The sequence below is a fragment of the Globicephala melas genome, chromosome 1 (genome assembly GCF_963455315.2).
Source record: "Globicephala melas chromosome 1, mGloMel1.2, whole genome shotgun sequence".
Classification (NCBI taxonomy): domain Eukaryota; kingdom Metazoa; phylum Chordata; class Mammalia; order Artiodactyla; family Delphinidae; genus Globicephala; species Globicephala melas.
The window spans coordinates 129,321,417-129,348,807 of record NC_083314.1 but is presented as its reverse complement, the minus strand read 5'-3'; the positions used below and the strand labels follow the sequence as shown (position 1 = coordinate 129,348,807).

At 40.5% G+C, this 27,391-nt stretch overlaps 1 protein-coding gene across 4 annotated transcripts in view; it reads right to left on the bottom strand.

Moving 5' to 3' along the window:
• The window catches only part of WLS (Wnt ligand secretion mediator), a 106,535-nt gene that overhangs the window by 50,814 nt on the left and 28,330 nt on the right, over positions 1-27,391 (bottom strand). For 3 of the 4 annotated variants that reach the window (XM_030865907.2, XM_030865906.2, XM_060304398.2), the window contains exon 2: positions 18,393-18,665. The exons of the other annotated variant lie outside the window; for it this stretch is intronic. In XM_030865907.2, the coding sequence (XP_030721767.1) occupies positions 18,393-18,665 (273 nt within the window). The remainder of the gene's footprint in view (positions 1-18,392; positions 18,666-27,391) is intronic. 4 annotated transcript variants of the gene reach the window in all.

Genomic DNA, 27,391 nt, shown 5'->3' with positions numbered 1-27,391 from the left:
AACTCCTGCTCATCCTCTAGAATTCCACAGATTCATTCCCGCCTTCCCTCGCCCACTAAAACGGATGAAGTGCCCCTCCTCTTGCTCGCACAATACCCTGTGTGTCCAGCACTGTAACACGTATCCTACTGCAGTTCAGCTACCTATTTACCTGTATCTCTTTCCCTACCCACCTCCCACTTAGACTGAGAGGTTCATGAAAGCCAGGGACAACCTCAGTTTTGCTCACAGCTATATCACCCCATGTCTTTACAAAACAGATAGTCATTAAATATTTGCCAAATTAATGAATATCAGTCTTCTTCCTCCAAATATTCCTACAATCCAAAATTCCCTCCGTCACTCCATCACCTCTATAACAAACGTGTGTAGTCTATAGTTTGCTGTGTTCTGGTGGCATTCACTTTCTTTTCCCCACTGCCTGCTTCCTTTCTCCCTCCACCCGCCCCCACCAACACACACACACACACACACACACACACACACACACACACACACACACACACTCAGAAAAAAGGATGTTCCTCAAATTTGGCCAAGGGTCCCATCAAGGAGCAATATGCCTGTTCCCGGGACTGGGTGGAAGGGGAGTGAGCCTGAGGGAGGCACCGTCTCCTTCCTCCCTCTCCATCTGAATTATAATATGGGGTTGCAGTAGTGTTCCGCTTGAGAGGGCTAGTAGGGGTAAAGGAGGAGAAAGGATGTAGCCACAGGGACTAGAAACCAAATAGTCCTCTGACCTGTTCTAGAGTTTAAGGTTTAAGTAAAACAATAAAAAGATGGGTCTTTGAGGTGTGTATCATGCCTGCCCAAGTCTATAGGGATAAGAGAATAGGTGGAACTACTGGCAAGAGACTTCAGAGAAGAAAAACTGTACAGCACCCATTTGGGTATAACACGTCAGGTCTCTGGTAATCTACTCAAGCCTATTTTTCCAGGACGGAAAAGAAGCCCATCAGGAACTCATAACAGGATGTCATAACAGCTGGTGTGGCCACCAAGATGGAATAATGTACCTCTGAAACCTCTAATTCTAAATGGACCATCCAATCCAATTCATTTTTTTTTCAATTCATTTTTTAATCCACCAAATATGTTTAAGCACCTACTAGTTTCTATGCACAATAGTGGAGATGAAAAAGACATACAAGGCAAAGTCATTGCCCTTGATTGTTCACAGTAAGGTGGGGAAGGCAGGCATATACATAAATAAGTATTATCTCATGTGGGTAGTACATCTAAAGTAGGTATATACAGTCAGTCCTCTATATACAGACGCAGAACCTGCAGATATACAAGGCTGACTGTACTGCACCATTTTATAGAAAGGACTTGGGCGTCCTTGAATTTTGATATTCAGGTGGATCCTGTAACCAATCCCCCAGGGATATTGAGGGATGACTGTAGTCAGCACAAAGATGTCAAGAGTGCTAGGTGGGGGACAAGAAATGCAGCATAGAATGCACGATCTTCTAGATTATCTCATCTAGAAGAGATGATGTTTAACTGTGAATCACAGGATGAGTAAGAGTTCACTAGGTAAGGAAGCAGGAGAAGAAATTATAGGCAGAGGGAGTCATGGAAGCAAAAAATAGGATAGTGTAGTCAGAGAAATCAACTAATTCAATACGGCAGGGAATGGGAAAAGGAGTGGAGAAAACAGACAAGGTTGAGAGGAGGAAGGATTTTCTGACAAAGAGAAGAAACGTGCTCTGAACACTGCATTTTATTTCTTTATTTATTTTAATATTTTACTTATTTATTTTTTTTGGCTGGGTTGAGTCTTCGTTGCTGCGCGCAGACTTTCTCTAGTTGTGGCAAGCGGGGGCTACTCTTCATTGCCGTGCATGGGCTTCTCATTGCGGTGGCTTCTCTAGTTGCAGAGCACGGGCTCTAGGCACGTGGGCTCAGTAGTTGTGGCTCGTGGGCTCTAGAGAGCAGGCTCAGTAGTTGTGGCGCACGGGATTAGTTGCTCTGTGGCATGTGGGATCCTCCCGGACCCGGGATCAAACCTGTGTCCCCTGCATTGGCAGGCGGATTCTTAACCACTGCGCCACCAGAGAAGTCCCAGCATTTTCTTTAGAAGGATGTTTAAGCAAAGAGATCTGGCAGCTGTGTGAAAGGCAGACTGGGATAAGGTGGGGGAAGGGGTAGAGAGATCTAGAAGAAACTGTGGCCCGCTGCATTTACACAGTTTTCAGCATGTTTAAGATTATTTCATCTCATAGTAAAGGTCACCAAAAGGACCTTCCCCATTTTCCAAGGAATTTGAACTCAACAATGAGCCAATCTTTTCCTAAAAAAGCTAGAGAAATCAGAACCATCCAAGCTGGCAAGTGTTAAAACACTGGAAAGCAAATGTGGCCACACTGCTCTTTCCTATTCGACCATAATCAACATAAATGTGGAGTGAAAACAAACTTGACAGCCAAGGGAGGGAAACACACAGTGGGTTTCTTTGCTTTCTCCCCAGGACACCATCAGCGCACAGAGCATCTAGAATAATAGCCAGTGTGATGGTTACGAAAATCTACCTGCCTCTCCCTCTCCCTCTCTCCCTCTCTCCCTCTCTCCCTCTCTCCCTCTCTCTCCCTCTCTCCCTCTCCCTCCCCCCCAATGCAATTAGAGAAGAGAGCTTCATTCACACTGAATCTAAAAATAGACGACAGCAGAGTTCACAGACTGACAGCTGCATTCTCATACAGTAACCAGGAGAGGAAAGGGATGGCTAATTTAACTTAACAACTCCCAAAACAAACAGTGCAGAAGAAGTCCAGGATAAAGAGAAAACACAAAGGTCACTTCTTCAAAGGGCTGGAAGAGGAATGGGGTCACTCTGTGGCAGTGTATTAGTCCTCCTCAAATCCTGATGAAACCAGAGAAGTAGTGTGCCCAGATCTGCCCAGAGTCCTTCAGACAGGAGCTCTGGCAGATGAAACGGCTGAAGAAATGCAGTCAAGATCAGGCAGGAGGGCCAGGACTTGTCTTCTTAACTTTTTCCTACATCACCTGGATACCTTAAAAGCTAAGAAAGTCACTCCATTTTCTAGATAAATTAGCTCTTTCCCCCTGCCTCACCCTACCTTCAGGAAGTCTAAATCACACTCTGCCTAGCCTGACGCAGGAAAAAAAAAAAAAAAAGTATCCAGTAAATTAACATGGATCATTAAGGGAAAGAAACCAGGTGTCTCAAAGGAATTCACCCTTTCTTTTTTCCTCTCCTTGGTCCCAAAACGTTTTGTTCCCCAGTCTGTCCTGCCCAGGGAGGGGATTATGGTTGGGCTTCAAAAGAAACAAGGGAATGCTTGTGGACAGGAAGCAGACTCTCTCTGCAGCTCTCCCACAGATCTGTGCTGGCTCTCAGGGCGGCTGCCAGCCAGCTAAATGTCAGATCGCTGCACCCCACATTCCTGAGCCACACCACCTCCATCGCCCCGGTGACTAAGCTGTTTCAACAGCTGTGTCACTGCTGGAGTCAGGCCAGTGTTCTTTGCACAGAGTATGTGCTCCGTGCAGCTTAGGTTGGGAATTATTGCACACGGGACTGGGGTGCTATTTGCAGAGCAGGTCCTCCCCTTGATCATCAGCAAGGGCATTCCCTGACCTCCGGGCAGCAACGAGACAATGTTGGGCTGCTGCTCAGGCTTCCGGGAGATGGTTGGACTCATAACACCACAAAGAGGGTGGAGAAGGCATGTGTGTCTGTGAGACAGAGAGAAGAAAACCAGGACCCTGGGTTGGGCCCCGAAGACCTCAACGGCCCCTCCCTCAATAAAAGCCACCAGTACTGAAAGGAGGTTCCTTCTTCTGCTCTTCCTCTCCAGCCGTCTCCCTCAGTCTCTCTTGGGAAAGCCTCTTTCCTATCATGTAATGTTGGCACCCCCTTCATCTCTGTCGGTCTGTCTGTGCACCTCTCCACAAACTTGCCTCTGAACAACACTAGGCCTGGGCAGTGTCCTCTTGCGTGCCTTGTGCTAGTGCCTCTTGTGTTCCCTCAGCCCCTGGCCTTCCCCTCTCCCACTGCACCGCCTACCGTCGTTTATGTTTATCTCACTCCTGACGCAAGCTGGGCCCGTGGACTCTCGTTCGTGCCCTCCCACCCCCTACAGTCGAGCCTCTTGCTCAGCAAGGCAGGCACAGCAGGCATCCCTTACTAACTGCTGAACATAGCAACCCAGCTCCCTTCCAGCGAGGGCTGATGGGACCCAGGCAAAGGCATTGCACTTGTGGCCTTTCTTATCTGTGGGCAGGACCAGTTTCCACTTGTAGGCAATTCTACGCTGCATCCAACCAGGAGCCCTATTAACCTGCTCTCCCTCCTAAGTTGTTCTCACAACAGCAATCGGGCTACGTTTTCTGACATTAAAGAGATCTCAGAAATGTGTTTTCTTAACCGTAATTCAAAAAGAGTCATGTACCACAATGTTCATTGCAGCACTATTTACAATAGCCAGGACATGGAAACAACCTAAGTGTCCATCAACAGATGAATGGATAAAGAAGATGTGGCACATATATACAATGGAATATTACTCAGCCATAAAAAGAAATGAAATTGAGTTATTTGTAGTGAGGTGGATGGCCCTAGAGTCTGTCATACAGAGTGAAGTAAGTCAGAAAGAGAAAAACAAATACCATATGTTAACACATATATGTGGAATCTAAAAAAAAAAAAAAAAAAGGTTCTGAAGAACCTAGGGGCAAGACGGGAATAAAGACACAGATGTAGAGAACGGACTTGAGGACACAGGGAGGGGGAAGGTAAGCTGGGATGAAGTGAGAGAGTGCCATGGACATATATACACTATGAAACGTAAAATAGCTAGCTAGTGGGAAGCAGCCGCATAGCACAGGGAGATCAGCTCCGTGCTTTGTGACCACCTAGAGGAGTGGGATAGGGAGGGTGGGAGGGAGACGCAAGAGGTAGGAGATATGGGAACATATGTATATGTATAACTGATTCACTTTGTTATACAGCAGAAACTAACACACCATTGTAAAGCAATTATACTCCAATTATACTCCAATAAAGATAAAAAATAATAATAAAGGATATTCTAAAGACATAAAAAAATAAATAAAATAAAAATTTTAAAAAGAAATGTGTTTTCTTATAAAGGAAGTCTTGTATTTTAAAAAGAAATAAAACAATGATTCTCTAAAGCTCACATATTTTTTTTTTGTGCGGTACACGGGCCTCTCACTGTTGTGGCCTCTCCCGATGCGGAGCACAGGCTCCGGACGCGCAGGCTCAGCGGCCATGGCTCACGGGCCCAGCCGCTCCGCGGCATGTGGGATCTTCCCGGACCGGGGCACGAACCCGTGTCCCCTGCATCGGCAGGCGGACTCTCAACCACTGCACCACCAGGGAAGCCCTAAAGCTCACATTTTTGAGTGCCTATTATGTGCAGACATTTTCAGCTGCACATAGATGCCAGCCAGATGTAAATGATCACCTGCATCTCAAAATGAGGAAACTGGGAAGGAGGCAAACTATGAACCAGGCTTGCCCACCTCCACCACTCCAGGCCTTTCCTATCATGTCATGAGTTCGGGGACGAGGCCTGTTTCTTGCTCTAGAAAAGCCACTAATTAGCTGTACAATTGGAGTAAGTCACTGTACACATTGTATTCTTTCATTAAATACTGAAGTTGGACGTATGATGACTAAGGTCCTTCTAGTTCTAACATCTCATGAATGCAGAAAACTAAACCACTAGCTGCTTGACTGCCTTCTACCTTTGAGGCACTGCAGTAAAAACAAAGAACAGTAGAACAATTCCTGCCCTCAGGGCACTTATAATGGAGTTGGAGCAACCAGGGATAAAAACTTGATTTTGACTAACATGAGTTAAACAGAAACAAATACAAAAATACCAGAGTCCATGGCAGTCCTTGAGAAAAAACAAAGTCATAACTATAAAAGGACAAAAGTGCATTTCAACAATGGTTTCTCTCCCCCCCAAAAAATATCTTTGTGCTGCTGGCAGGAAAAGCCAGCTACCAGAAGGGATCCCGTCTATTTCACGGGAAAGCTTTGTTTCTGACAAGTTTCGTAAAGGAAAAAGTAGGCTAGAACAAGCTTTTTATTTCCAACCCACCTTTTCTTCGTTCCCATGAATGAGGAGGGGATAAGAATGACAGCAGGCAGCCAGGGAGAAAAATAATATGGCTGGTGGGTCCTGACCTCTTGGATTCCTGCCGACAGAGAAGCCCGAGAGGCAACATTTAATTGTGAAAAAACCAGCCTTGCTTGCCTCTTATCTTTCTCCTCTGTGACTTAAAACCCACAATTACTGGCAACCCCTAGATTCCGAGTCACTCAGCTGGTGGTGGCAGCAATGGCTGTGTCTGTAACTGAAAAGAAAAAGGGGAGTTCGATTTTACCTGCCTCGGAAGCCAGCCTTGTGCGAACACAGCCCTAACACAGCTTTACGACTTCTCCCATTAAAAAGTTCACAGATGCCCTCCCGTCGGGAAGACCACCATGCGAGAAGTCCAGATGGAAAAAAAAGAAATTCGATTTCCAGCTGCTGTATAATTCAAAGGACAAGCTATGAGTCTCAAATCCTGAATTCCACATTTCATTTCAGCCCTAAATATGTGATTTTCAATTCCTTTTCTCAAGGATCAAACTCCAAATTTCTTAGCCCGGTCATCAAGGCAACTCACCGACTGGCCCTCTATCTTTCAGGAGCTTATCTTTTCTCTCCAATCTAGAATTCCTCTAACAAGTAAATTTACTGTCCTTTGCATACAACATGTCATTTCACAGTATTTCACGGTGGAAAAATATGGGTCTTAGTTCTGCCTTTCTCAGCTGCAAACCAGATGACCTTGGAGAAGTCACATACCTTCTATAATCTCAGTTTGCAGACCTCTAAAAGCTTGTCACCCACATACCTCCGCTCCCATCTTGACTTATTACTCTATTCCCAAACATTTTAATTTACATATTCATATGTTTACAGTCAAATAAAATTAAATCATCCCTTGTGGACATATTCTCCTAAGGATGCTGAGAATGTCCCATAACTTCTATTTTACGGTGTTCTCCAATTGCTTAGGTGGTGATCAACATGAAATTTGGCACTCATGGGGTCTACCTATACCATGAAGTTGGAACTCTTACCTTGAGATTCATAAACCTCTAAATTCCACAGACGACCTTCAGGTCTTCTGTTGAAGTATGAATACAAAATATTTGAATGGGGCTTATGCACATTTTTCTCCCAAGGTCAAGGTCCTTGATCCAAAGTTAAGAACCACTGTCCTGAAGTAATGAAAGGCCTAAGGCCATCATCCACCCAGGTCCTTGTTTTGCACATTTGACCCTGCTGCCTCTCTTTCTGGGCTACTATATTCTCTCCAGAACTCACGTTTCTTCTCTCTGCTCAAGTCCAAGAATAATAACTCACCTTTACTGAGCATTTACTCTGTACACTTACTATGTAGAGGCCTCACGTGTATTTTATTCTAGTTTCATCCTTAAAACAATCCTAATAAGGGTGGTACTACTCTTATATCTATTCTGTTGATTAAAGAAAATGAAGTATAAGGAAGTTCACAAACTTACCAAAAGTGTCATATAATTTATAAGTGATAGGTCGGGGATTTGGCCCCAAAACTCTGGCTTCCCAGAACAAAATAAGGCTGCCCTTGGATTGTTTCTTTGCCATCAGATAGTAGACAGTCACAAATTCCAACATCTCCTTTAAGACTCCACCCTTCAATACTCAGTTAAAAAACTATCTTCGCAGTTAGTTCATCATTTCCCCTTCTGTATTCACAGAATATTCTGGGCACTTAGCACTGAACACATTAGTGTGATTTTTTTGTTTCTTTCTCTCTGAACTAGACAGTGAGCACCTAATTCTTTTGACTACATCTCAAGTATTTACTGTGCCAGGGGCTGTGCTAGGGACCCAGAGATGAACAAGATACAGTCCTTGCCCTCAAAATTCAGTCTTTCAGGATAGAGAGAAGTAAACAAAGAAGGGTCATGATGTTTTTTGAAACTGTATTATGAAAGATAAGGACTTATCTTTATACCTTAATTCCTGAGTAAAAAATGCCAGCACATAGTAGAAGCCCAATAAATAAGCAATAAATGAACGCAGGACATTGGGAGGGGGGCCTCAGAAACTGGACTGTTAAATTTAAAAGATCTACCATCCCTTTATGAAAACTCTTTGAGGTTATTTGTATACTGACTCACCTAAAAAACTGTTTCCTGTGTTGGTGTCTATGATACATTTTTTAATGTCAGACTAAAAATACACTTCCAGTACACCAACCCTGTCTGCCTACCCAAGGACTAGAAATGAACACAAGGTAACACGTAACAAAATAAAAGACAAGAAAACTCACTCATTTCAACACTAAGTTCACCCACGAACAAAGAGGCATCCATCCCCACTGAGCAGCATCTTCTAAAATGGTTACACTTAAGGGTCTTTGAAGTAACTGATTCACAAAGCTGAAGGGATACTCATGAGATTTTTATAGAGCCAAAAAATCTTAAGTGAGTCATGGACTCTTCCGCAAAAGAGATGTAGAATGGATGGAACCTTAGGAGTCATCTCGTATGATTTCCCACTCAGATCAGGAAGGCTCTCCAGGGCACTATGGATGGACTCATGCCATAGACTCAGTGGGATGAAGGCACTAGAGTTCCAAGATTGCTTTCACTTATAGCCCCTCTATTTCTCAGCTGGGGGACTTTGGACAAATCATTTAGCTTCTCTCATCCTCAGTTTCCTCTGATTTTAGAAGGGAGAAGAACTATTAAGATGATCAGGTGAAATAAAATAAAGTTGTCTTAATCAGAGATGATTTGCTTGCAAGTAACAGGATTTTAGGCACGCTAGCTTAAGCAGAAATTAGCTGGTACAAAGGTATCTCAAGAAACTCAGGACACAAAGTGCTGACAAGCTTGAGGAACAAGAACCAGGAAGAGAAAACTGTCAGAGAGAGATTCATCATTTGCAGTTGATCATAATTATACCCCATAATTATGGTCCTTTGTCTCCATTTTTCTCTTTGCATCTGATTTTCCCAATCTGCCAAACAACTTTTCTCTCCAACATCTCCAACACCTCCTGCCCAGGTAGCCCCCAGGACTTTTCAGTTTAAATGCCAATGAAGGTGGGCCTAGAAATAGTGAATCCCGATTTGTTATGAGAGAATCTGATTGTTCCCCCTTGGGGCAAGGGCCCATCCTAATCCAATCAGTTGTGGCTGGGGGACTGATCATGTGGCCAGGTGCCCACTCAGCAGGCACGGTGGAAGCCCACACTCAGAGAGGAGAGATAGACAAGTTCTGCAGGAAAATGACATGAGGCCAAAGCAAATGGCTGGCAACACAGACAACCACCAGCACCCCTAGTACAAAAGTACTTTGTAAAGAAATCACCACCAAATGCAAGTTATCACTTGGGGTCATCATTATGATTCCCCCCTCAACCAGCTTCTGGTTGATTACTACCAATGACAGGCTGCTCACTACTTGAAGAGACAGCCTTTTCATTGCTGAACAACTTCAACTATTAAAACTCTTTTCTACATTGACAGTAACTTTTTAGAAGATACTAAATTTAAATGTTTACAATCTTCCCCCAACCCTTACCTTTAAAGAACACATAATCTTGCTTGTTAGGTCAGGCCTGGGCTTTCCTTTGTGGTCATAATATGAATAACCAGTGGGGCAGGAAAGATAGATTCATTGGACAATTACTTTAGGAAACAACCTAAACCAGAACAATTAAAAAACCAGAACCTCTTCTTCCTTTAAAGAATTACTACTACCTCTCCTACTAATACCATTAGCACTAACTTACTAAAGCAAAAGAGGAACTGGAACCATTTCTAGCATCAGCGTGTAGACAGTAGGTAGATGTTGAAGAAAGTGTTTTTTTCCATTGTAGAATCCCTGGCACCTTTGCAAGTAGAATTCTGCTCTGCTTAACAAAGGATTTTCTTTCCCCATCTAACTTTCTTTTGCTTTGAAAAGCATCATTCAGAAAATAATTTTACTTCATATTTTCTTAGGTTACCCAAAATAAAGGTATGATTCCCCATAAAATAACCTCATATTAGCTATGTGGTGATTGGCTGGCATTTAAATATTAACAAAAATACCCCAAATTAGAAGAGGAGGTAACAGCACAAAGACACCTTCTATATAGTGGAGCGCCAACAAGGAATCTGCTGCCGCTGGTGGCTCTGCTGCTCCCATTTTTCATTGATGTCACCAGGCTTTTATTTTAGTAACCAGGATATACTTGTTATGGATGCAAAGAGAATCTCCTCATTTATATTCTAAACTCAGAGCAGGAAATGAGACACATGGGTGATCTGCAGCTGTGGCACTATAAACAGGACCAGCCTACCTCCTAGTCTAGATTCTAGACTGCACTACATTTCCTGAAAAAACAGAGAGAATACACCATTTTAGAAAGACCAGCACAACTTCTGTCCAAGAATCTTAGAGGCCGCTGTTTGGCAGAAGGCTCACTGCCCTGTATACGGTAGCTACTTGTTGCTAGGTACCATCCACCTGCCTACATGGCTGATATACACCAGGAGATCTTGCTCTGTCTCCAGCCAGCTGTGCTACAGTGGGCAAGTATTGTAAGGTTTCCTCATCTAGTAAACTAAAGGACTAGTTCTTTAACATTTTGGGGCCAAACACCCATTTGAAAACCTGACAAAAGCCACAAACCCTTTTACTCCCAAAATGCACATAAGTAAATATGACTAAAATTTCACACAGTATCAGGGGCTCATGTGGCCCTTGAACCCTACCCATAGACTCCTGGTTGAAGATAATTAGACCAGCAGCACTCTAACCTATCTTCCAGTGCTCAGAGTCTGCAATCACACAGTTGATGTTTAGTAACAATTACTGCAAATTATTCAACACCATAGATGAGTGTTTTGCTAAGACTAAAGACCAATCCAAAACGATCTAGCTTCCAATGTTAAATTGACTGGTAAATCAATGAATGACTGGAAGGAAGTGGGAGGGACTGGATAAGCAAACTATAAACATTAATAAAACATCTTGGGAAGGTTTTGAGAGGCCAACTCTGTTTCTCAACTGGATTTTTTCATTTGGAAATATATAACACGAAACCATTGAGCCAGATATAGAGATCCAGACAGCTTTATAGTGATGCTGTCCAAGTCACGTGCTTACACCCATCACACCCAAATCAAACAAAGCCAAAGGTTCCCACGCTCCTGCCAATATAAACACGTTCACAATGGTTAATTCCAAAGCTGTGCCTGATGATTCCCACAAAGGGAAAGATAATCTATCAATGAGAGTAAACTAACATGATGTCCTTAATAGTCACTATCCTGGGTTAATCAACAAAATATGGTCTTCTCCCATGATTTCAGTTTTCTTCTGTTTCAAGTCAGTAGGTAAGACTGAGTCATGCTTGTAAGTTCTAGGTTCTAGCCTTTGTTTGAAGGGGAAACACGACTCCATAAGAAAAAGGACTGGCCGTGTAAGTCCATCTCAAATAGTGACAACCTCTTAACTTTTACCCACCACCTCAAACCCCACTCCATTTAAGTCTGCCACATCTTTCCGGTGTGTTTTGAGCTTTTTCAGCTTATCTTTTTTTAAGGGGGAGGGGAGAGAGGAGAGGAAAAATTTGAAGTTTCTATTTCTGCTCACATTGACTCTGGGGCAGGTAAAGAAATTTAAAAGGTAACTTAAAAAATCTTGGTGTCACCAGCCTGTAATAAAAACTGTCCAATCAGAAACGTTTCTTATAGAGACTGTGACATGGTCATGAATCAAAGAAGGTCTCTATTAGGGGAGGTGGGGGAATGGGAGTGGGAGGGTAGAATTAGATTTCTTCTCAGTGACTTGCTTCGGTATAGTTTGTTAAAGAGGATTATCTGATGAAGCATGGAATTCCAGTTATGTGAATACCATATTACCAATGGTCTGTTCCATCACAGTAGCTGTAGTTTTATGGTGTACAGAATCCTCTGCCCCATTAAGCTCTCTTTGTGGACTCTTCCCAAGAGGCATCTCAAAATATAATAGAATTAAGAAGCATGACTCTTGCTGATGGTCAACAATAAGATCACACTAGGATTCCGTCTTTCTTCCTTCTATAAATTCGCCCCTAATCATTTTAGATAACATAACAGTTTATTTTTTACAGTCAGCAGATTGTTGCTTTATTCTAACTGTCTTCATGTGGTGTCTGACTAACATTCTATAATCGATACACAAATGGAAGCACACAATCATTTCATAAAAAGTTAGGCAATTTCCTCCCAGGACACTCAGCCATCTAACTTGAAAAATGACTGGGTAATAATATCATTCTACTTTTTTTTTTTATTAGAAATGTTGTACAGAAATGTTTTCAGTTGAGAAAAGAAAAATCACTTGTTATAGAAATAATTCCATCGTTACATGTAGTCATTTGCAAGAATGAAACAAGCAAATAAGACAATATTTAATTATAGCGTACAGCACGGGGTTCAAAGCAAAACATAATGACTTCATTACCTAAGAACAGAATAAACGCTCTGGCTTTCCCCATCCCACACCATTTATCAGTATTTCTTCAGCCTAAGGGATTTTTAGACCCCTGAAATCCTAGATTTACTACTCAAGACAGATCAATCCACCTTGAGGCTTTCTGCCAAAGAATTTCAGTGCTTCTATTTCAACAGTAGATTTGAAAGCTGGGTAGAGACATGTCAAAAAAACCCTCCTTCTTTGATCTCTCCACCCAAGTTCCTCAAAAGAAGCCCCATGTAGAGTCTGAGGTTATGCTAAGTATGTGACTTGCAGTTGTAATCAGTAGAGCGACATTCCATTACAAGTGGGTACCATTTTAGCCAACTCAAACCTGTATTTCACAAATACATACATAAATTAAGTGACTGATAAAACACTTAAAAAAAATGACATACACCCACTCTAGAGGATATTTTCAAATAACAGAATTTGCTGTTACAGAACAATCTAAGCCCATCACATAAATAAGCATTCATTTTTCTCAATGCTCAACCATCTAGACACCAGATGTTTAGGTTGACATTTTTTTGACACTTTTTAGTCCACTCACACTCCCTCCATTTTCTAACTCTCCAGAGCAAAACCTGAAGTTCTCTGTCTCTTTCAGCTCTATAGAAGCACCACGTTTGTGCCCTGACAATCACGCTAATTCCATGCCTCTGAAATGTTCAGGTAAAAGTTAGCAGTGGCCCAAACATAGATCTCAACAGAAAGGTCTGCTCAGAATTTGTACAGTCATCCCTCGTTATCCATTGTTTCCAGGACCACCCTCCACCCCCAACCCTCAGCAAATACCAAAACCTACGGATGCTCAAGTCACCTATACAAAGTACCATAGTACAATAGGCCCTCAGTATCCAAGGATGAGATATGGAGGGCCACCTGTAATTGGCATTTACTGAAAGGTCCACTTTCTAAGTATCTAGAACTAGATTCTATTCAACTGGCTTTCCCTTCCCAGATCCTGCAGATTATAGTTTTAAAATTATCACCATTTACAAGTTGAACTGGCTACTACTTTTCATACTTATTACTGAATGACAACTGTAGGTTTTTTAAATGTTTATGTTTTAACAATGAGAGTAGGGATTCTGTTTAAAATTGCTTTTTCAAGTATGGATTACTTTTATTGAATAATAAGCATGGAATATCGTATTTCTCAATGATCAAATAAAATATACACATTCTCTAAACACTTTTATTACTATACATTACCCTATAATATCATCATTTCCCTCCGAAAAACATCAGTCTGATGAAATCTTGAAGTTGATGAAACAATGACCAGTTTTTAAAGTGAATGTCAATGCTTATTCAGTTTCTGATGGATTGTCAAGATTTCAAATCCTAGCCAAAACCTGTATCATCTTAACTTGAAAGTTTAAAAGGAATAAACAGGGCTTCCCTGGTGGTGCAGTGGTTAAGAATCCGCCTGCCAGTGCAGGGGACACGGGTTCAAGCCCTGGTCCGGGAAGATCCCACATGTCGTGGAGCAACAAAGCCCATGCAGCACAACTACTGAGCCTGCGCTCTAGAGCCCGAGAGCCACCACTACTGAGCCCACGTGCCACAACTACTGAGCCCGATGCCTAGAGCTGGTGCTCTACAACAAGAGAAGCCACTGCAATGAGAAGCCCGCACACCGCAACGAAGAGTAGCCCCTGTTTGCCGCAACTAGAGAAAGCCCGCGCGAAGCAACGAAGACCCAACTCACCCAAAAATAAATAAATAAATAATTTTAAAAATAGATAAATAAATTTGAAAATAAAATGAATAAAATTTAGCACCAAATGACTGTCCTTTAAAATATACACTCCTTAGATTATTTTATCTGCTTAAAGACCCTTCAAAGATACATGAAAACTCTGAATACATATATATATATATACACATATACATATAATCCTAACTTTAATTTCATAGTCCAAATGTGAAATCTCTTACTACTTGAAATCTGAAACTTATTTCACAGACTGTCTAGGAAAGTTTAAAGAAAAAACAGGATTGGCCTGACTTTTCCTTCCATTTGAGGTAATATTGCTAGAGCTGAATCTCTGATTAAACAGAAAGCCATCCACATATAATAGGATCTTGTTCACCACACTTATCTTTTTTCTTCTGCCCCATCTCTTGCTGTCAGAAAGGCATCCAAACAATGATAAAATATAAGAAGTGAACCGGCAGCTGTACATACTCTTTAATATAAGGATCAGGGTAAAACCCAGACCTACCACGTCTTATAAATGAGAAGCCCGCACACCACAACGAAGAGTAGCCCCCGCTTGGAAGATAATTTTTTAGTGTGCCCCTATTAAGTGCAGACCCTCACGTTATAAGAAATTAAAGTATGTTTCTAAGATAAAGAATCTTTAGTCCACTCTTTTTCTAGATGAAGATAAAATATATTTTGGAACCTGAAGATGTACTTGGGAAAAAAAACTATAAGATGCATTCACATTTCATTTACATATAGCAATGTTTTAGTTAAAGCCTTACCAGCATAGGCTTTTTTTTTTTTTTTTTGTGGTACGTGGGCCTCTCACTGTTGTGGCCTCTCCCGTTGTGGAGCACAGGCTCCGGACGCACAGGCTCAGCGGCCATGGCTCACAGGCCCAGCCGCTCCGCGGCATGTGGGATCTTCCCGGATCGGGGCATGAACCCGTGTCCCCTGCATCGGCAGGCGGACTCTCAACCACTGCGCCACCAGGGAAGCCCCAACATAGGCATTTTTGATGTTTAGAATTAATATTTGATGGGAAACAATTCATCTGTGAAGTTATTAAGATATGTGATAGGTTCTGACCACCAGTAAGGATGGGGTGTGAAATTTCCCACACATCCAACAATTCTGATGCCAGCAGGGTGTCCTACAATTCAACTCAATTCTGACACTATCTACCCAGAGATATCATCAGATCCCACAGGTTAAGGGCTCAGTCGCACAAAACTGCCCCTCTCTTCAGACACTAATCACAAGCCCAGGTTGTTACCTGCGCTTCTGACCGACTGGCTACAGATTGGAGGATCCCATGATCCCCTCCTTAGACTTCAGACGCCAGCTGCCAAGTCCAGGTTGTTACCTGTACTTCTAACCTAGTAGCTACGAACTAGAGGTTCCCACAACCCCCTTCTCAGGTTTGATTAATTTGCTAGAGCTGCTCACAGAACTCAGAAACCCATTTATTCATTAGATTATAGGTTTATTACAAAAGATATTAAAGTAGATACAAATCAACATCCAAATACATAGGGCAAGATCCCTAACAAAGGAGCTTCTGTCCTCATGGAGTTTGGGGTCCAGTATGGTGCCACGTGGAAGCATTCTGATTCCCCAACCTGGAAGCTCTCCTTCTGGGTTTTTATGGAGGCTTCATCATATAGGCTTGATTGATCAACTCATTGGTCCTCAATGATGTCCATTTCCCGATATTCATGCCCTATGTAATCTCCCTCAAGTGTGGGCTGGACTCACTCATTCACTTCTAACCAATAGAATACAGTAGAAGAGATGAGATGTCACTTCTAAGACTGAGTGGCTTCTGTCTTAGGCACCTGCGTTTTCTCTCTCTCTCTCTCTCTCTGCCTCTCTCTCATCACTAGCCCTTATTGGGGGGTGGGGGGGACCTACTGTAAGACAGCCCCATGGCAAGGCCTATGTGGTGATGGAACAAGGCCTACCAACGACCACATGAGTGACCACATGAAGCAGATCTCCCCCAGTCGAGCCTTCAAGCCTTCTCATGAGACTGCAGACCAGAACAACAGCTTGACTGCAACCTCAGAAGAGAAGCTCAGCCAGAGACTCCCAAGTTAAGCTGTACCCAGATCCCTGACCCAGAGAAAGAGGGGTATACTACATGCTTATTGATGTATGCTGCTAAATTTCAGGATAATTTGTTATACCCAGCACTAATACAGTCACTACGGAGCAATTATTTAATTTCTATTACAGAGTAAATCATTTCCTTTATACTTGGAGCTAGGAGTCTGTCTGGGAACATTATTCTTGAAATACACAACAGGCAACCAGATAACAGAGAACTCTGTCCTGGACCTTCACACCAAAACATAAATAAGCCAGTTAACCTACCGATGTCAGCCTACCATGGCTCCTCCAACTGTTGTAATTCTCCTTTTCTTGAATACATTCTTAGAATTAGGAATATGAAAACCCAAACCTCAAGATATATACACTAGCTTTAGTCTCAGTTTTTAACCTCATAGCAGTTTCCTGCCCGAATCTCACACATTATATGGCATATTCCTCTCGTTATAGCACTTATCTTTCCTTATGGTATGTTTAGGTATCTTTCTCCCAACCACTTCTTCCCTAGTGCTTTGTTCAATCTTGCATCTTCAGTACCTACTGCTTAACACATGGTTGAGACTTAATAAAGCTTGAATGAACAAATGTGTTATGCAAGCAATGAATGGGTAAGCAAGTCAATAGGCAAGAGAATAGGGATGTGGGAAGTACCACTTGAATGCTGTTATGAAGGTCCAGATGTGCCCATCAGCCATTACTTCTACCTAAAGTGCTCTTCCACTTGCACCCACCCTCACCCCAACTCTGTCAGGGTTTTCACTATTTAACACTCACCTCAAAGATATGTCTGCTCACCTCTACACACACACACACACACACACACACACACACACACACGTGTGTGTATGCGCACCAAGGCAGCCTTCCCTTTCTCTGCTCTGAAGCCTTTTCTTTATGCTCCCACAGCTCCTGGGTATACCTTGGTCACAGCACCTAGCACACTATACTGTAATGACTTGTTATTTGCCTGTCATTTCCACTTAACTATAAGCCCCTTGAAGGACAGTGTCTTCACATGTAACCACATGTCCAGCCATCAATTTGGTATGTGGCCGTAGTGGGTACTCAAAAACAGTTTGAAATAATGGGTAAGAGACTGAAGGAATTAGGGGTAGGGTGGAAACTCTACATTCTGAAAAATTATCTTAGCATAATCTGTTCCAGATAAAATGTCAACCAGGCACATATACTGCTCCAACTCCTAAACAGAGTAAAATCAATGTGATTGTGTATCAAGATAATTGTTGATACAGGAAAATTAGAATTGAAAAAGTGCTTTAATCCATGGACAGGCCCTAGGCAGAGCTGTCTTCAACACACCTTTTTCTCTTTCACTCTCACCCCTGATCCTGCTTCAGTAAAAAATGTTCTCTTCCTTCTCAATTTCAGATTCCCTGTACTGTCCTCAGATGCCACAAGTGGATCTTCCTCTCCAAAATCACCCAATAATCTCCTCACAAAATGTTTATATGCCTCATGCCCTCAGAGTCTTGAATCACAACTGAGTAAGCTAGAAAAATAACCCGGTTTGTGGGAAAATGGGTGCTTGTGGGTTGGTGTTCCCATTTTGACAGGTATATTTTTCTAAGGCAATGGCTTCACTCAAAGCCCAGCCAGAAAAGACATTTGCAAAGATGCAACCTTTCAGAAACCCTCAAATCACTCCACTAGGATGAGTCCCCTCTCGGCACTAGAGGGGTTATGAAACTTGGTTAGGGCAGGGCTCTGGCCACCTGACTTTGAATTCCAGTTCTTCCATTCTCTAGCCTTCTGACTTTGGGCAGTCTCACCGATGCCTGAGTTTTCTATGTGTAAAATGAAATAAGACCTACCTCTAGGAATTAAATTGGTTAATTCAGGTAGAGTACTCAGAAAAGTGTCTAGTAAGTAGAAAGCAGTCGATAATTGTCACTAGTAATACTCTTATTTTACTGTTATTATAACTGGCTCTGAAAAGCCTGAAGAGAGAAATTCTCCAGGATAGGAGAGGGATGGGGAGAATGCACTTACTGATTTGGTTGTTCAGCTTGAATGCAATGTCCAGCTGCAGGATAAACAGCATGAACTGGAACCAAGAACTCATCTCCATGGAGGGGAGGGGAATGTGAACAGAAAACACAATGTCATTGGCTTCGATTTCCCTTGGAATCGCTTCCTCAATGTCTCGGATCTTGTCACACTGGTTGGGTCCCCAAGGCATTAACCATTTTGCCTTGTGATGGTTTTTACGGACATCCACGCATTTCACTGACATGTAGGACACTGCCGTTGTGGGTCCTGGAGCTGAAAAGAGAATATTTTCCTGTTTTAGAAGAATCATCCATGGAAGTGCCTATGTCTGTCTAATACTCTTTCCACTACTGTCCTCTCTCCATTTTTCACACCACCTTCTATAATCTGAGGTCATTAATACCAAGAGATCTCCAAAATCCGGGTGAGGATCCTTCAGTGACCTCCAGAGGCATCATAAAGCATCCCCAAGAGCCTTCCCATTGTTTTCAGTGACGGTTATTTATTGAAAGAATACATTTGTTTTCTTCAGTTCCCTCATCATTCCAAACAAACGTCACAGAAATCAACTGTGCTTCACTTTCCACCTGCCTGAGGGCTTGGAGACCTCTGGGGCTTCACAGAACACAGTGTCTGAAGTCAGAAGACCTGGGTCTGAAGCCTGGTTGAATGACTTACTCTCAGGTAATTTTGGGTAAATTGGTTAAATCTATAGTAGCTTCAGGATCCTCATCTGAGAAATAAGATGGTTGGCTTCTAAAATTCAACCAAGATGGCTGGTTTCTAAGATTCTTCTTAACTCTGAAATTCTGCAACACTGCTTTTGAGTGAGAGAAAGAAGTTTTCTGACTTTGGGCCCCCATTTAATGTACCTATCAGAGGATGGAACCCAAACACTGACTGACACTTCAAGGGTATACTAAAATATGATACATGCATTTCAAGAGGGATCATCAAATTTGAAATATATAACATTAACAACACAATTTTGTGATTATAAAATGGTCACATAATTATAACAGAAAATTTGCAAAATACAGAAATGTTGAAGTTCAAAACAACAGTTACCCAAAATCCCACTAAAGAGAAGTAGTCACTGTTGGAAAAATATCAAAGTATTATCTGTCTTTTCTATGAGTGTGTAACTAGATACAAATTTATAGAGGAATTAATTTGTATAACTTTAAAATACATACTAATATTAACACATATCGTTACAAAATAGGGTCATACCTATTTGTAGCTTCTTCTTTTTAATCACTTAGCAAAGTAGGGTAGAACAGTGGTAAATAACACAAGCTGTGAAGCCAACTTGCCTGGCTCTCTCATTTCTGGTTGTGTCACCATGAATCCAAGCTAGCAAAGTTTGGGGTGAATTTCTAAACCTGTCTGTGTATTAGTCTTGTTATCTCTTAAATGGCAACAATAATAGCTTGAATGTAGTGTCCAGCTGCAGGATAAAGAGCATGAACTGGAACCAAGGACTCATCTCCATGGAGGGGAGGGGACTGTGGACAGAAGACACAATGTCATTGGCTTCGATTTCCCTTGGAATCACTTCCTCGATGTCTCAGATCTTGTCACACTCTCTGAGTCGTTGTATACATTAAACAAATTAACATATGAAAAGTATTCAGAACAGTGCTTGAAAGTACATGAAAAAATATAGAATTAATTTTAGCTATTATATTATATTTTCTATGTAATTAAAATTTCTCAACTAGTGGTTGCAAAATAATCACACAATACACTCTTCTAATTTACCTATAACCCTCCACCCCTTGTTTTGTAAAGGTTGTCTATAAATAAGAATAATTCTTTGCCTAATATGTTTTGTTAGTGATTTACCTCAACTTTTCCCTCTGCTGTCTCAATTTGTTTATGGCATATTTTAATACAGAGAAATCCCAGATTTCATGTACAACCACACTTTTATGTTTTTCCCATTCTTCTGTGTATAGAGAGACTTTCTAATCTCCAAATTCAATAAACTTTTACCTTCTAGTCATTTTTAACAATTTCATTTTTTAAATATTTAAATAGTTGATCCACGTGGAATTTATTTTGATATAAGGGATGAGGTGAGAATCTAGTTTCATTTTTCTAAATATTTAAATTATTCTTTACTGAACAAACTCTCCTTTGTTGTTGCTTTATGACAGCACCTTTATCTTATGTATACAAGATATTTCTGGACAATCTAGTCTATTTCCATGTATTGGACTGTAAATTCATGGCCCAACACAACATGGTTTTAAGTCACGTAAACTGATGGTTTATATCAATATCTGATAGAGTAAAACCCCTCCCCCATGCCATTTCATGTTTATATTTTTTGCTGGGATCTGACTGAAATTACATTACATCTATAAATTAATGTGGACAGAGTTGGCATCCTTTCCTGACATTTAGTTTTCCCACCCAAGAACAGTGATCACTTCTCTATTAACTGCAGTCCATTTTAATATCTCTTTGAAAATTTTCATAGTTTTCTTCATGTGGATCCTTCTACTACAATATATTTTTAAATCTATTTATAAAACTTTTCTCTGAAAGTAGTGGAAGGAAAACATAAATCTGGTTTATGTGCATGGTTTAAATATGTTTAATTTTGCACATATGATACTTGACACACAGTGCTTTCAGACCCTTTATGAACAGAAATCATCTCTTACTTGACAGAGATCAAATAGCAACTAGAGGAATATGTAAAGCAAGAGGAAAAGTCATTTATGATGCAAGAGTGTGTATTATTAATATTTTGCTCTACTTCTAGTGCTCAAATACACATTTTTCTACCCCTAAATATCAATCCTAACAGTAAATTTTGAGTAGTAAAATGTTACGTTCCCAGAAAGTTGGGATGATGCCTACTAAAACTTACCAGAAAACACAGCACTCCTAAACTCTGGCTGAAAGTTCTTCAATGTAGTATCCTGAATACCACAACACAGAGCCACCACTAATCCAGGCCAGGGAAGTTTTTCTTTAAAACTCAAAATTGTATCATGAATACATTCTACACCTAATCCATCTAAAATCAGACATCTCACTTATTATTAGAAATATGAACCAATCAAACTTTGGTTATCCTGACTCTGCTAAATAGCCCACCAACGTTACAAAGACCAAATGGCACATTTAACTAAACTTCTTTTAATGTGGTTGGAGAATAAACAGGGAGACAAAAGTCATGAATTCTATTTTTGGCCAACATACTCAAACTGACTATTTGCTGCAGAAAATAGTTACTACATTTTAAAACTTCTATTCTTCCAAAATGAACCTAACCTTTTTTCTTTATTTTTTTTTTCCTTTTGAAAAACAAGTCTTTCCCTCCTTAGACCAAAATGAAAAATAACTATCTGAGTTCCTAGTTAAGCTCCAAAACCACATTCCAAACTTAATAACAGAGAAGCTGAACACTTTACAGGCACAAAGGCTGCATTTTTAATGGACACGGTGAACGCCTGCCTTTGTAGCAGCCTGAATTATTTTCATTCTTTCATTAGTCTAGTGTTTCTTGCATAAAGAAAAAAAATCCCAGGAATACTAATATTTTCATAAATATCATGGCAATGAACTTGGGAAGCCGCAAGTGCATCTCAAGCTGTACTATAAGAATCACAAGTATTTTTCTTCACTTGAATAAATCTAGTCTAAAAAACCTTTTGTATAACTTTAAAAACCTGAAGATAATTCAACATTTTCCATTTCTAATAGTGCTCAAAAGGTGAAACACTTGTATCATTTGAGAAAGTAAACAGACATTCTGTTATTCAAACATGGACAGTTAATGTTCCCTGAATAATATGTTTACAGTTCAAGACAACTTCCTACTCCAGCTAAAAGTGAATTTCCAGGTGTTTCTTATGTAGAAAGCATATCAAAGTAAGCCAAAAACAAAGTCTATAGCTCTTAGCTGGTTGCCTACTCTAGAAGGTGTTTTCATCAGCTATGGCCAACAATGTGACTACGTAGATCACAAAGCAGTGTCTAAAATCAAAAGAACTTTGATTTCTGTCTTTATATTTTTAAAAAGTGTGAGGGATTTTATTGTAAGAGAAAAGAATGAAATGGGAGAAGCTGAAATTATCGGTGACCTTTGAACAAGCCACAGTCAACTAACCAACAGTTATACGTAAGGAAGGCCTCAGTCGCCAGCGTGGTTCTAGGGATTAATAGTTTGTGTACTTAAAAAGGAACTAGATGGATTCAGGTCAACAAACTGAGTCATGTTTGCTCAGGTGAAAGCTAAAAATAACCACTCCTCAGTACTCCTAGGATAGTAATGTAATATCATCCAGCTGCTTCAGCACATATTATAAATGTCCCCTCTACCCATTCGTAGCACTTAGTTGAAAACAAGTGGCCCAAAGCTACTTCTACATCAGTACAATTTCATAGACAGAGCAGTTTGGCCCAAAATGAATATGCCCAGGCACTACGGACTGGTTAGTTTATGGTAGGTTAACACAACTTTGGGAGTAGGCACAGAAGCTATAAAACACAAGCCACTCTTTGAAAACACCACCCCATTTTGAGGCCAGTTCTCTTTACCGTGTCAAACATAGGCCATTTTTTTTCCTTTTTTTATCTATATTTCAACACAGTATTTTTGGCCTCCGTCTCTCCACAAGAGCAGAGAACTGTGAAATCTGACACTACACAACATTTAATTTTAAAGTGATGTGAAATCAATAAGACTTCTAATTCGAGGCTGTGAAAAACTGTACAAACACAACGTGAAGCCTCTAAAAATTCAGTGACCCTTCAGTGACATACATCACTAAGGCTCATACTGCATTCACCAAATATGTCTTGAATACCTACTATGCACGAAGCACTGTTAGGTGCTTGAGGGAACCTAAGAGACACCAGCCATGTGGAATGTAAAAATAATGGGGAAAACAGACAATACATAAATAATTACAGGAAAAAGTAATTATAGTTGTGGTGATACTATATTTACCCTGACATTACCTGAGAAAGGGCCATAGTCAGATATTTGGAAGGCAGGAGAAATGAATTCACTAGAATGAGGCAAAAATTCCAGTCATCATTACAATGCAACCTTGAATAAAAATGTAAGTGAACAATGACTAAACCTGTACTTCTTTTGGAAGAATATTCATTGACTCCAGTCAGCTTCCTGTTATGGCATCTCAAATGGCTGTCCCGTTTACAAATTACTATCTGGCCAACCACTACCGCTATCATGCTCAAAGTTGAGTCAACATCAAATCATTAGCCCCTACTCCCGCCAGAACCTTTAATTAGAGAGTTGGACAGAGACACAAGACTTGGTTGCCTCCTAGAAAAGTTAAAATAAAATTAAAACAACATGCTGACATGACACATGGTCTCCGTTTAAGCCAACACAGACTATTTATTTCTTTGCTTTATTACAAATAAAGAAGTTTCCTTTAGCAGTTATCTAGGAGTATTACTATTATGTGGGCACCGTGCAACCTAAAGATAGAGACAAATGACAGTCCCAGACCCTGAGTTGCTCACAGTCGAGTGTGGGAGGGTGAGAAGTTGGCAGAGAAGCCCATCCTGATTGAAACGTGCCCTTACAGATGTTGCACAGGAGGCATCAATTGTGAAGGAGGCTGGGAGGGCTGCCTGCCCGAGGCCTGGACTTAGACTTCACAGAGAGCAGGTGTTAGTTAGCCAGGTGGAAAAGGGGACAGGAGTAGGGAAGGCGCTGAAGAAGAGCATGTGCTGGGTCAGAGCCTATCTCGAAAACCACAATACAGTCGTCCCTCTGTATCCGTGGAGGACTGCTTCCACGGTCCCTATGGATACCAAATTCTGAGGATGCTCAAGTCCCTTCTATAAAATGGCACAATATAGTCGGTCCTACTGATCAGCAGATCAATCCCTGGCTGGTTGATCCGAGGATACGAAGGCCAATCGTACGGTCTGTGTTTGAGCATTAAATTTAAGAAGAGATCATTTACTAGGTGAAAATGCTGCACAGCCCTAACCTTGTTACAGCCCTTTGCTTTCTCTGACCAGGGGTCTAGTTCTCTAGGGGGCCTTGGCTTCTGTTCCCAACAGTCTCAGCTTCACTTTGTACAGCGACATGAAGAGACCCACAAATAACAAAGAACTTTTATTTGGGGGAATCTTTCCTTCTAAGACACTGTTGGTATCTTATAGGTAGCCACAAGGCCAGACATGAGCAACACGGTGCCCCGGAAGGAAGGGAAAAGGCAATGGGGTCTCCGAAGAGCCTGTGCAGTCTCCATTACCAGAACAGCCTTCACCTAAATTAGAGGAAGACTGTCTTCCTTGCAACAGAAATGATATTTCAGGATTAATGTGCTTTGGGCTCCAAGGGGAAGGAATGTGGAAAACAGACCAATTAAAAGGGTAATTCATGTTTACAAGCATTAATAACCAGAACCTCTCTAATTGAAAAAGTAACGATTTTAATTAAAAATGGTCAAACATTTCAGAAATATTTTAGAGAATTTTATTTTCATAATAGCATCTTAGCTAACAAAAGTGAAAAAACAAAACTATACACACTGATTTAAAAACACAATCGGGCTTCCCTAGTGGCACATTAGTTGGGAGTCCGCCTGCCGATGCAGGGGACGCGGGTTCGTGCCGTGGTCCGGGAGGATCCCACATGCTGCGGAGTGGTTGGGCCTGTGAGCCGTGGCCGCTGGGCCTGCGTGTCCGGAGCCTGTGCTCCGCAACGGGAGAGGCCACAGCGGTGAGAGGCCCGCGTACCGCAAAAAAAAAAAACAAAAAAACAAAACAAAACAAACAAAAAAACAATCATTTCATGATGTATGTAAGTCAAATCATTATCCTGTACCCCTTAAACTTATACAGTGCTGTATGTCAACTATATCTCAATAAAACTGGAAGAAAAACATTTAAAAAAAATAAAAACACACCCTTACAATTAATGAAATGAAACAAAGCTGAGTAGGCTCCCATTAATTATATGATCTAATAATGAATATATAATAACTGACAGAATAACCCAACCAGTATAAGATTGTCCCTAGAAAAAAATGCTGTAACAGTACTTATTCAAAATTTGTTTTAATGTCAAACATAAATGAATAGTTAGATCTGTAAATTAACATCTTGAAAGTTAAATCACTTGCTTCCTGTCTTCATAGATTTTATGGTCTGGGAAATGCTGTCTGATTTGATCCCATTTAACTGTAAGATTTCTACACATTTTGTACCCTACTGTATTCCAGGAAAATTGTTTTAATTGTCTGAATGAAAGAAATTGTATTAATACTTCATATAAAAGTTTACAAAATATCCAAGCTGTAAGCAACTATCCCTGAGACCAGGTCATTTTCTCTTCTGGAATGAAATGTGATATATAATGTTATAAATTTGGGGACTTAACATTTAAATCTGGATAAATTTTTAAACTGTTATGAAACATATGCAATAAGTCTGATCCAGGTAAACTATAGAGCTCTTTAAAGAAAGTACATTATTTATATTCTTACAATTATTTACTTTCTTGAAAGTGTTATCTTTCTTTGTTGTAGAAAATGGTGCACTTGTATAAGAGTTCATTACTCTTATTTTTGATTATTTTGCTTTTGCTAATTAATAAAAATTTAAGGTGTTATTTCCTTTAATTTTATTCCCATTTCTTAAAATAACTTATTAAGCTGTTTATATAGGTGTAAAAATATGTGACAGAATTATATTTAGAAGAGAGATGTATTAAAATATTAAAGTGAAAATAAATTAATTAATTAATTAAAACACAGACAATTGCTAGCAGATACTTTCTACTGACCCAAGAGGGAGGTTGATTTAACTCTTTAAATCTGGTCTTACTTCAAAATCTGTTGTCATGATCTCTGACCTGTATAAACATGAATAATTGGTTTATTTATATTTTACAATTTAATTTGTTTATTTGTTCTCTACTTTGTTCCCTAAAAGATTTTGGATACTAGGAAGTGAATATTAGACTTTATTTTTTAAAACGAGTTGAGGCTGATTTAAAAGCATGGAATTAATGTTTGGGGCACTAAGAATTACTTGGCCTATGTCTGTATCTACGAAAGCAATAGCTGGATAATGTAAGCCCCACAGCTTTCAGCTGAACTACAAAGCTAAATGGCTCAATATCTATTTCACTTTGTAATATAAAGAAAACTTCCATTTCCTGGCTATGAACGGTATGTATAAGATGTTCATCATGGATGGTATGTATAAGATGTTCATAAAAGATTATATACTCAAATTGGTTCTAAGCTTTGCCTATCTGAATATCTATGCTTGCCTAAATGAGAATTTATATGAAATGCATTGGGCCTTTAAGGCCCTTGGACAATTCCAGGGTTTGCTTAGAATTTTTTGATTCCCTCCCAAGGAAGGGGATGGGGAAAAGAGGGGCAGAGGAACATAGGTGGCCACAGAAACCAAGGAGACCAGACGAATACCTGTTATTTATACAACTACAAGTTTTATTCAAACCACCCCCCCAAACACTCATTTAACATAAAGGAATCTTCAGCTAAATATAAAAATTAGCTTTTAAATGTATGAAATTGAATTCCCTCAGAGATTGCACCTGCCTTTCTTAAGCTCAGAAACCTTCTACCTTAATTCTAGTTAAAAGGATACATGTGGGATATACTATACAACTGAAGTAGCCAGATCATATTATCTGGTTGAGTTGAGAGATTTGAGACAACTAGCAATTCCTTGACCAATTCTGCTTACTGTTCCCTCCAGGTCAGTTCCTAAAAAGATTTCTTAGTATCTACCACAGCATGTACCTAAGTTTTAGAATGTCTCATAATAATGACCACTTCAAAACTTTTCAGCTAAAGAAAGTGTAAATAGTTATGTTAAACTGAGTGCTTCAGAATTAACTGACTCGGTCTGTTAATTCCTTCACATAAATTGCTCTGAAGTTGTAATGGTCACTCACTCTACCTATGCCATTGACTTTGAAGATAAAATTCTCCTATATTTCAACCACACCAATT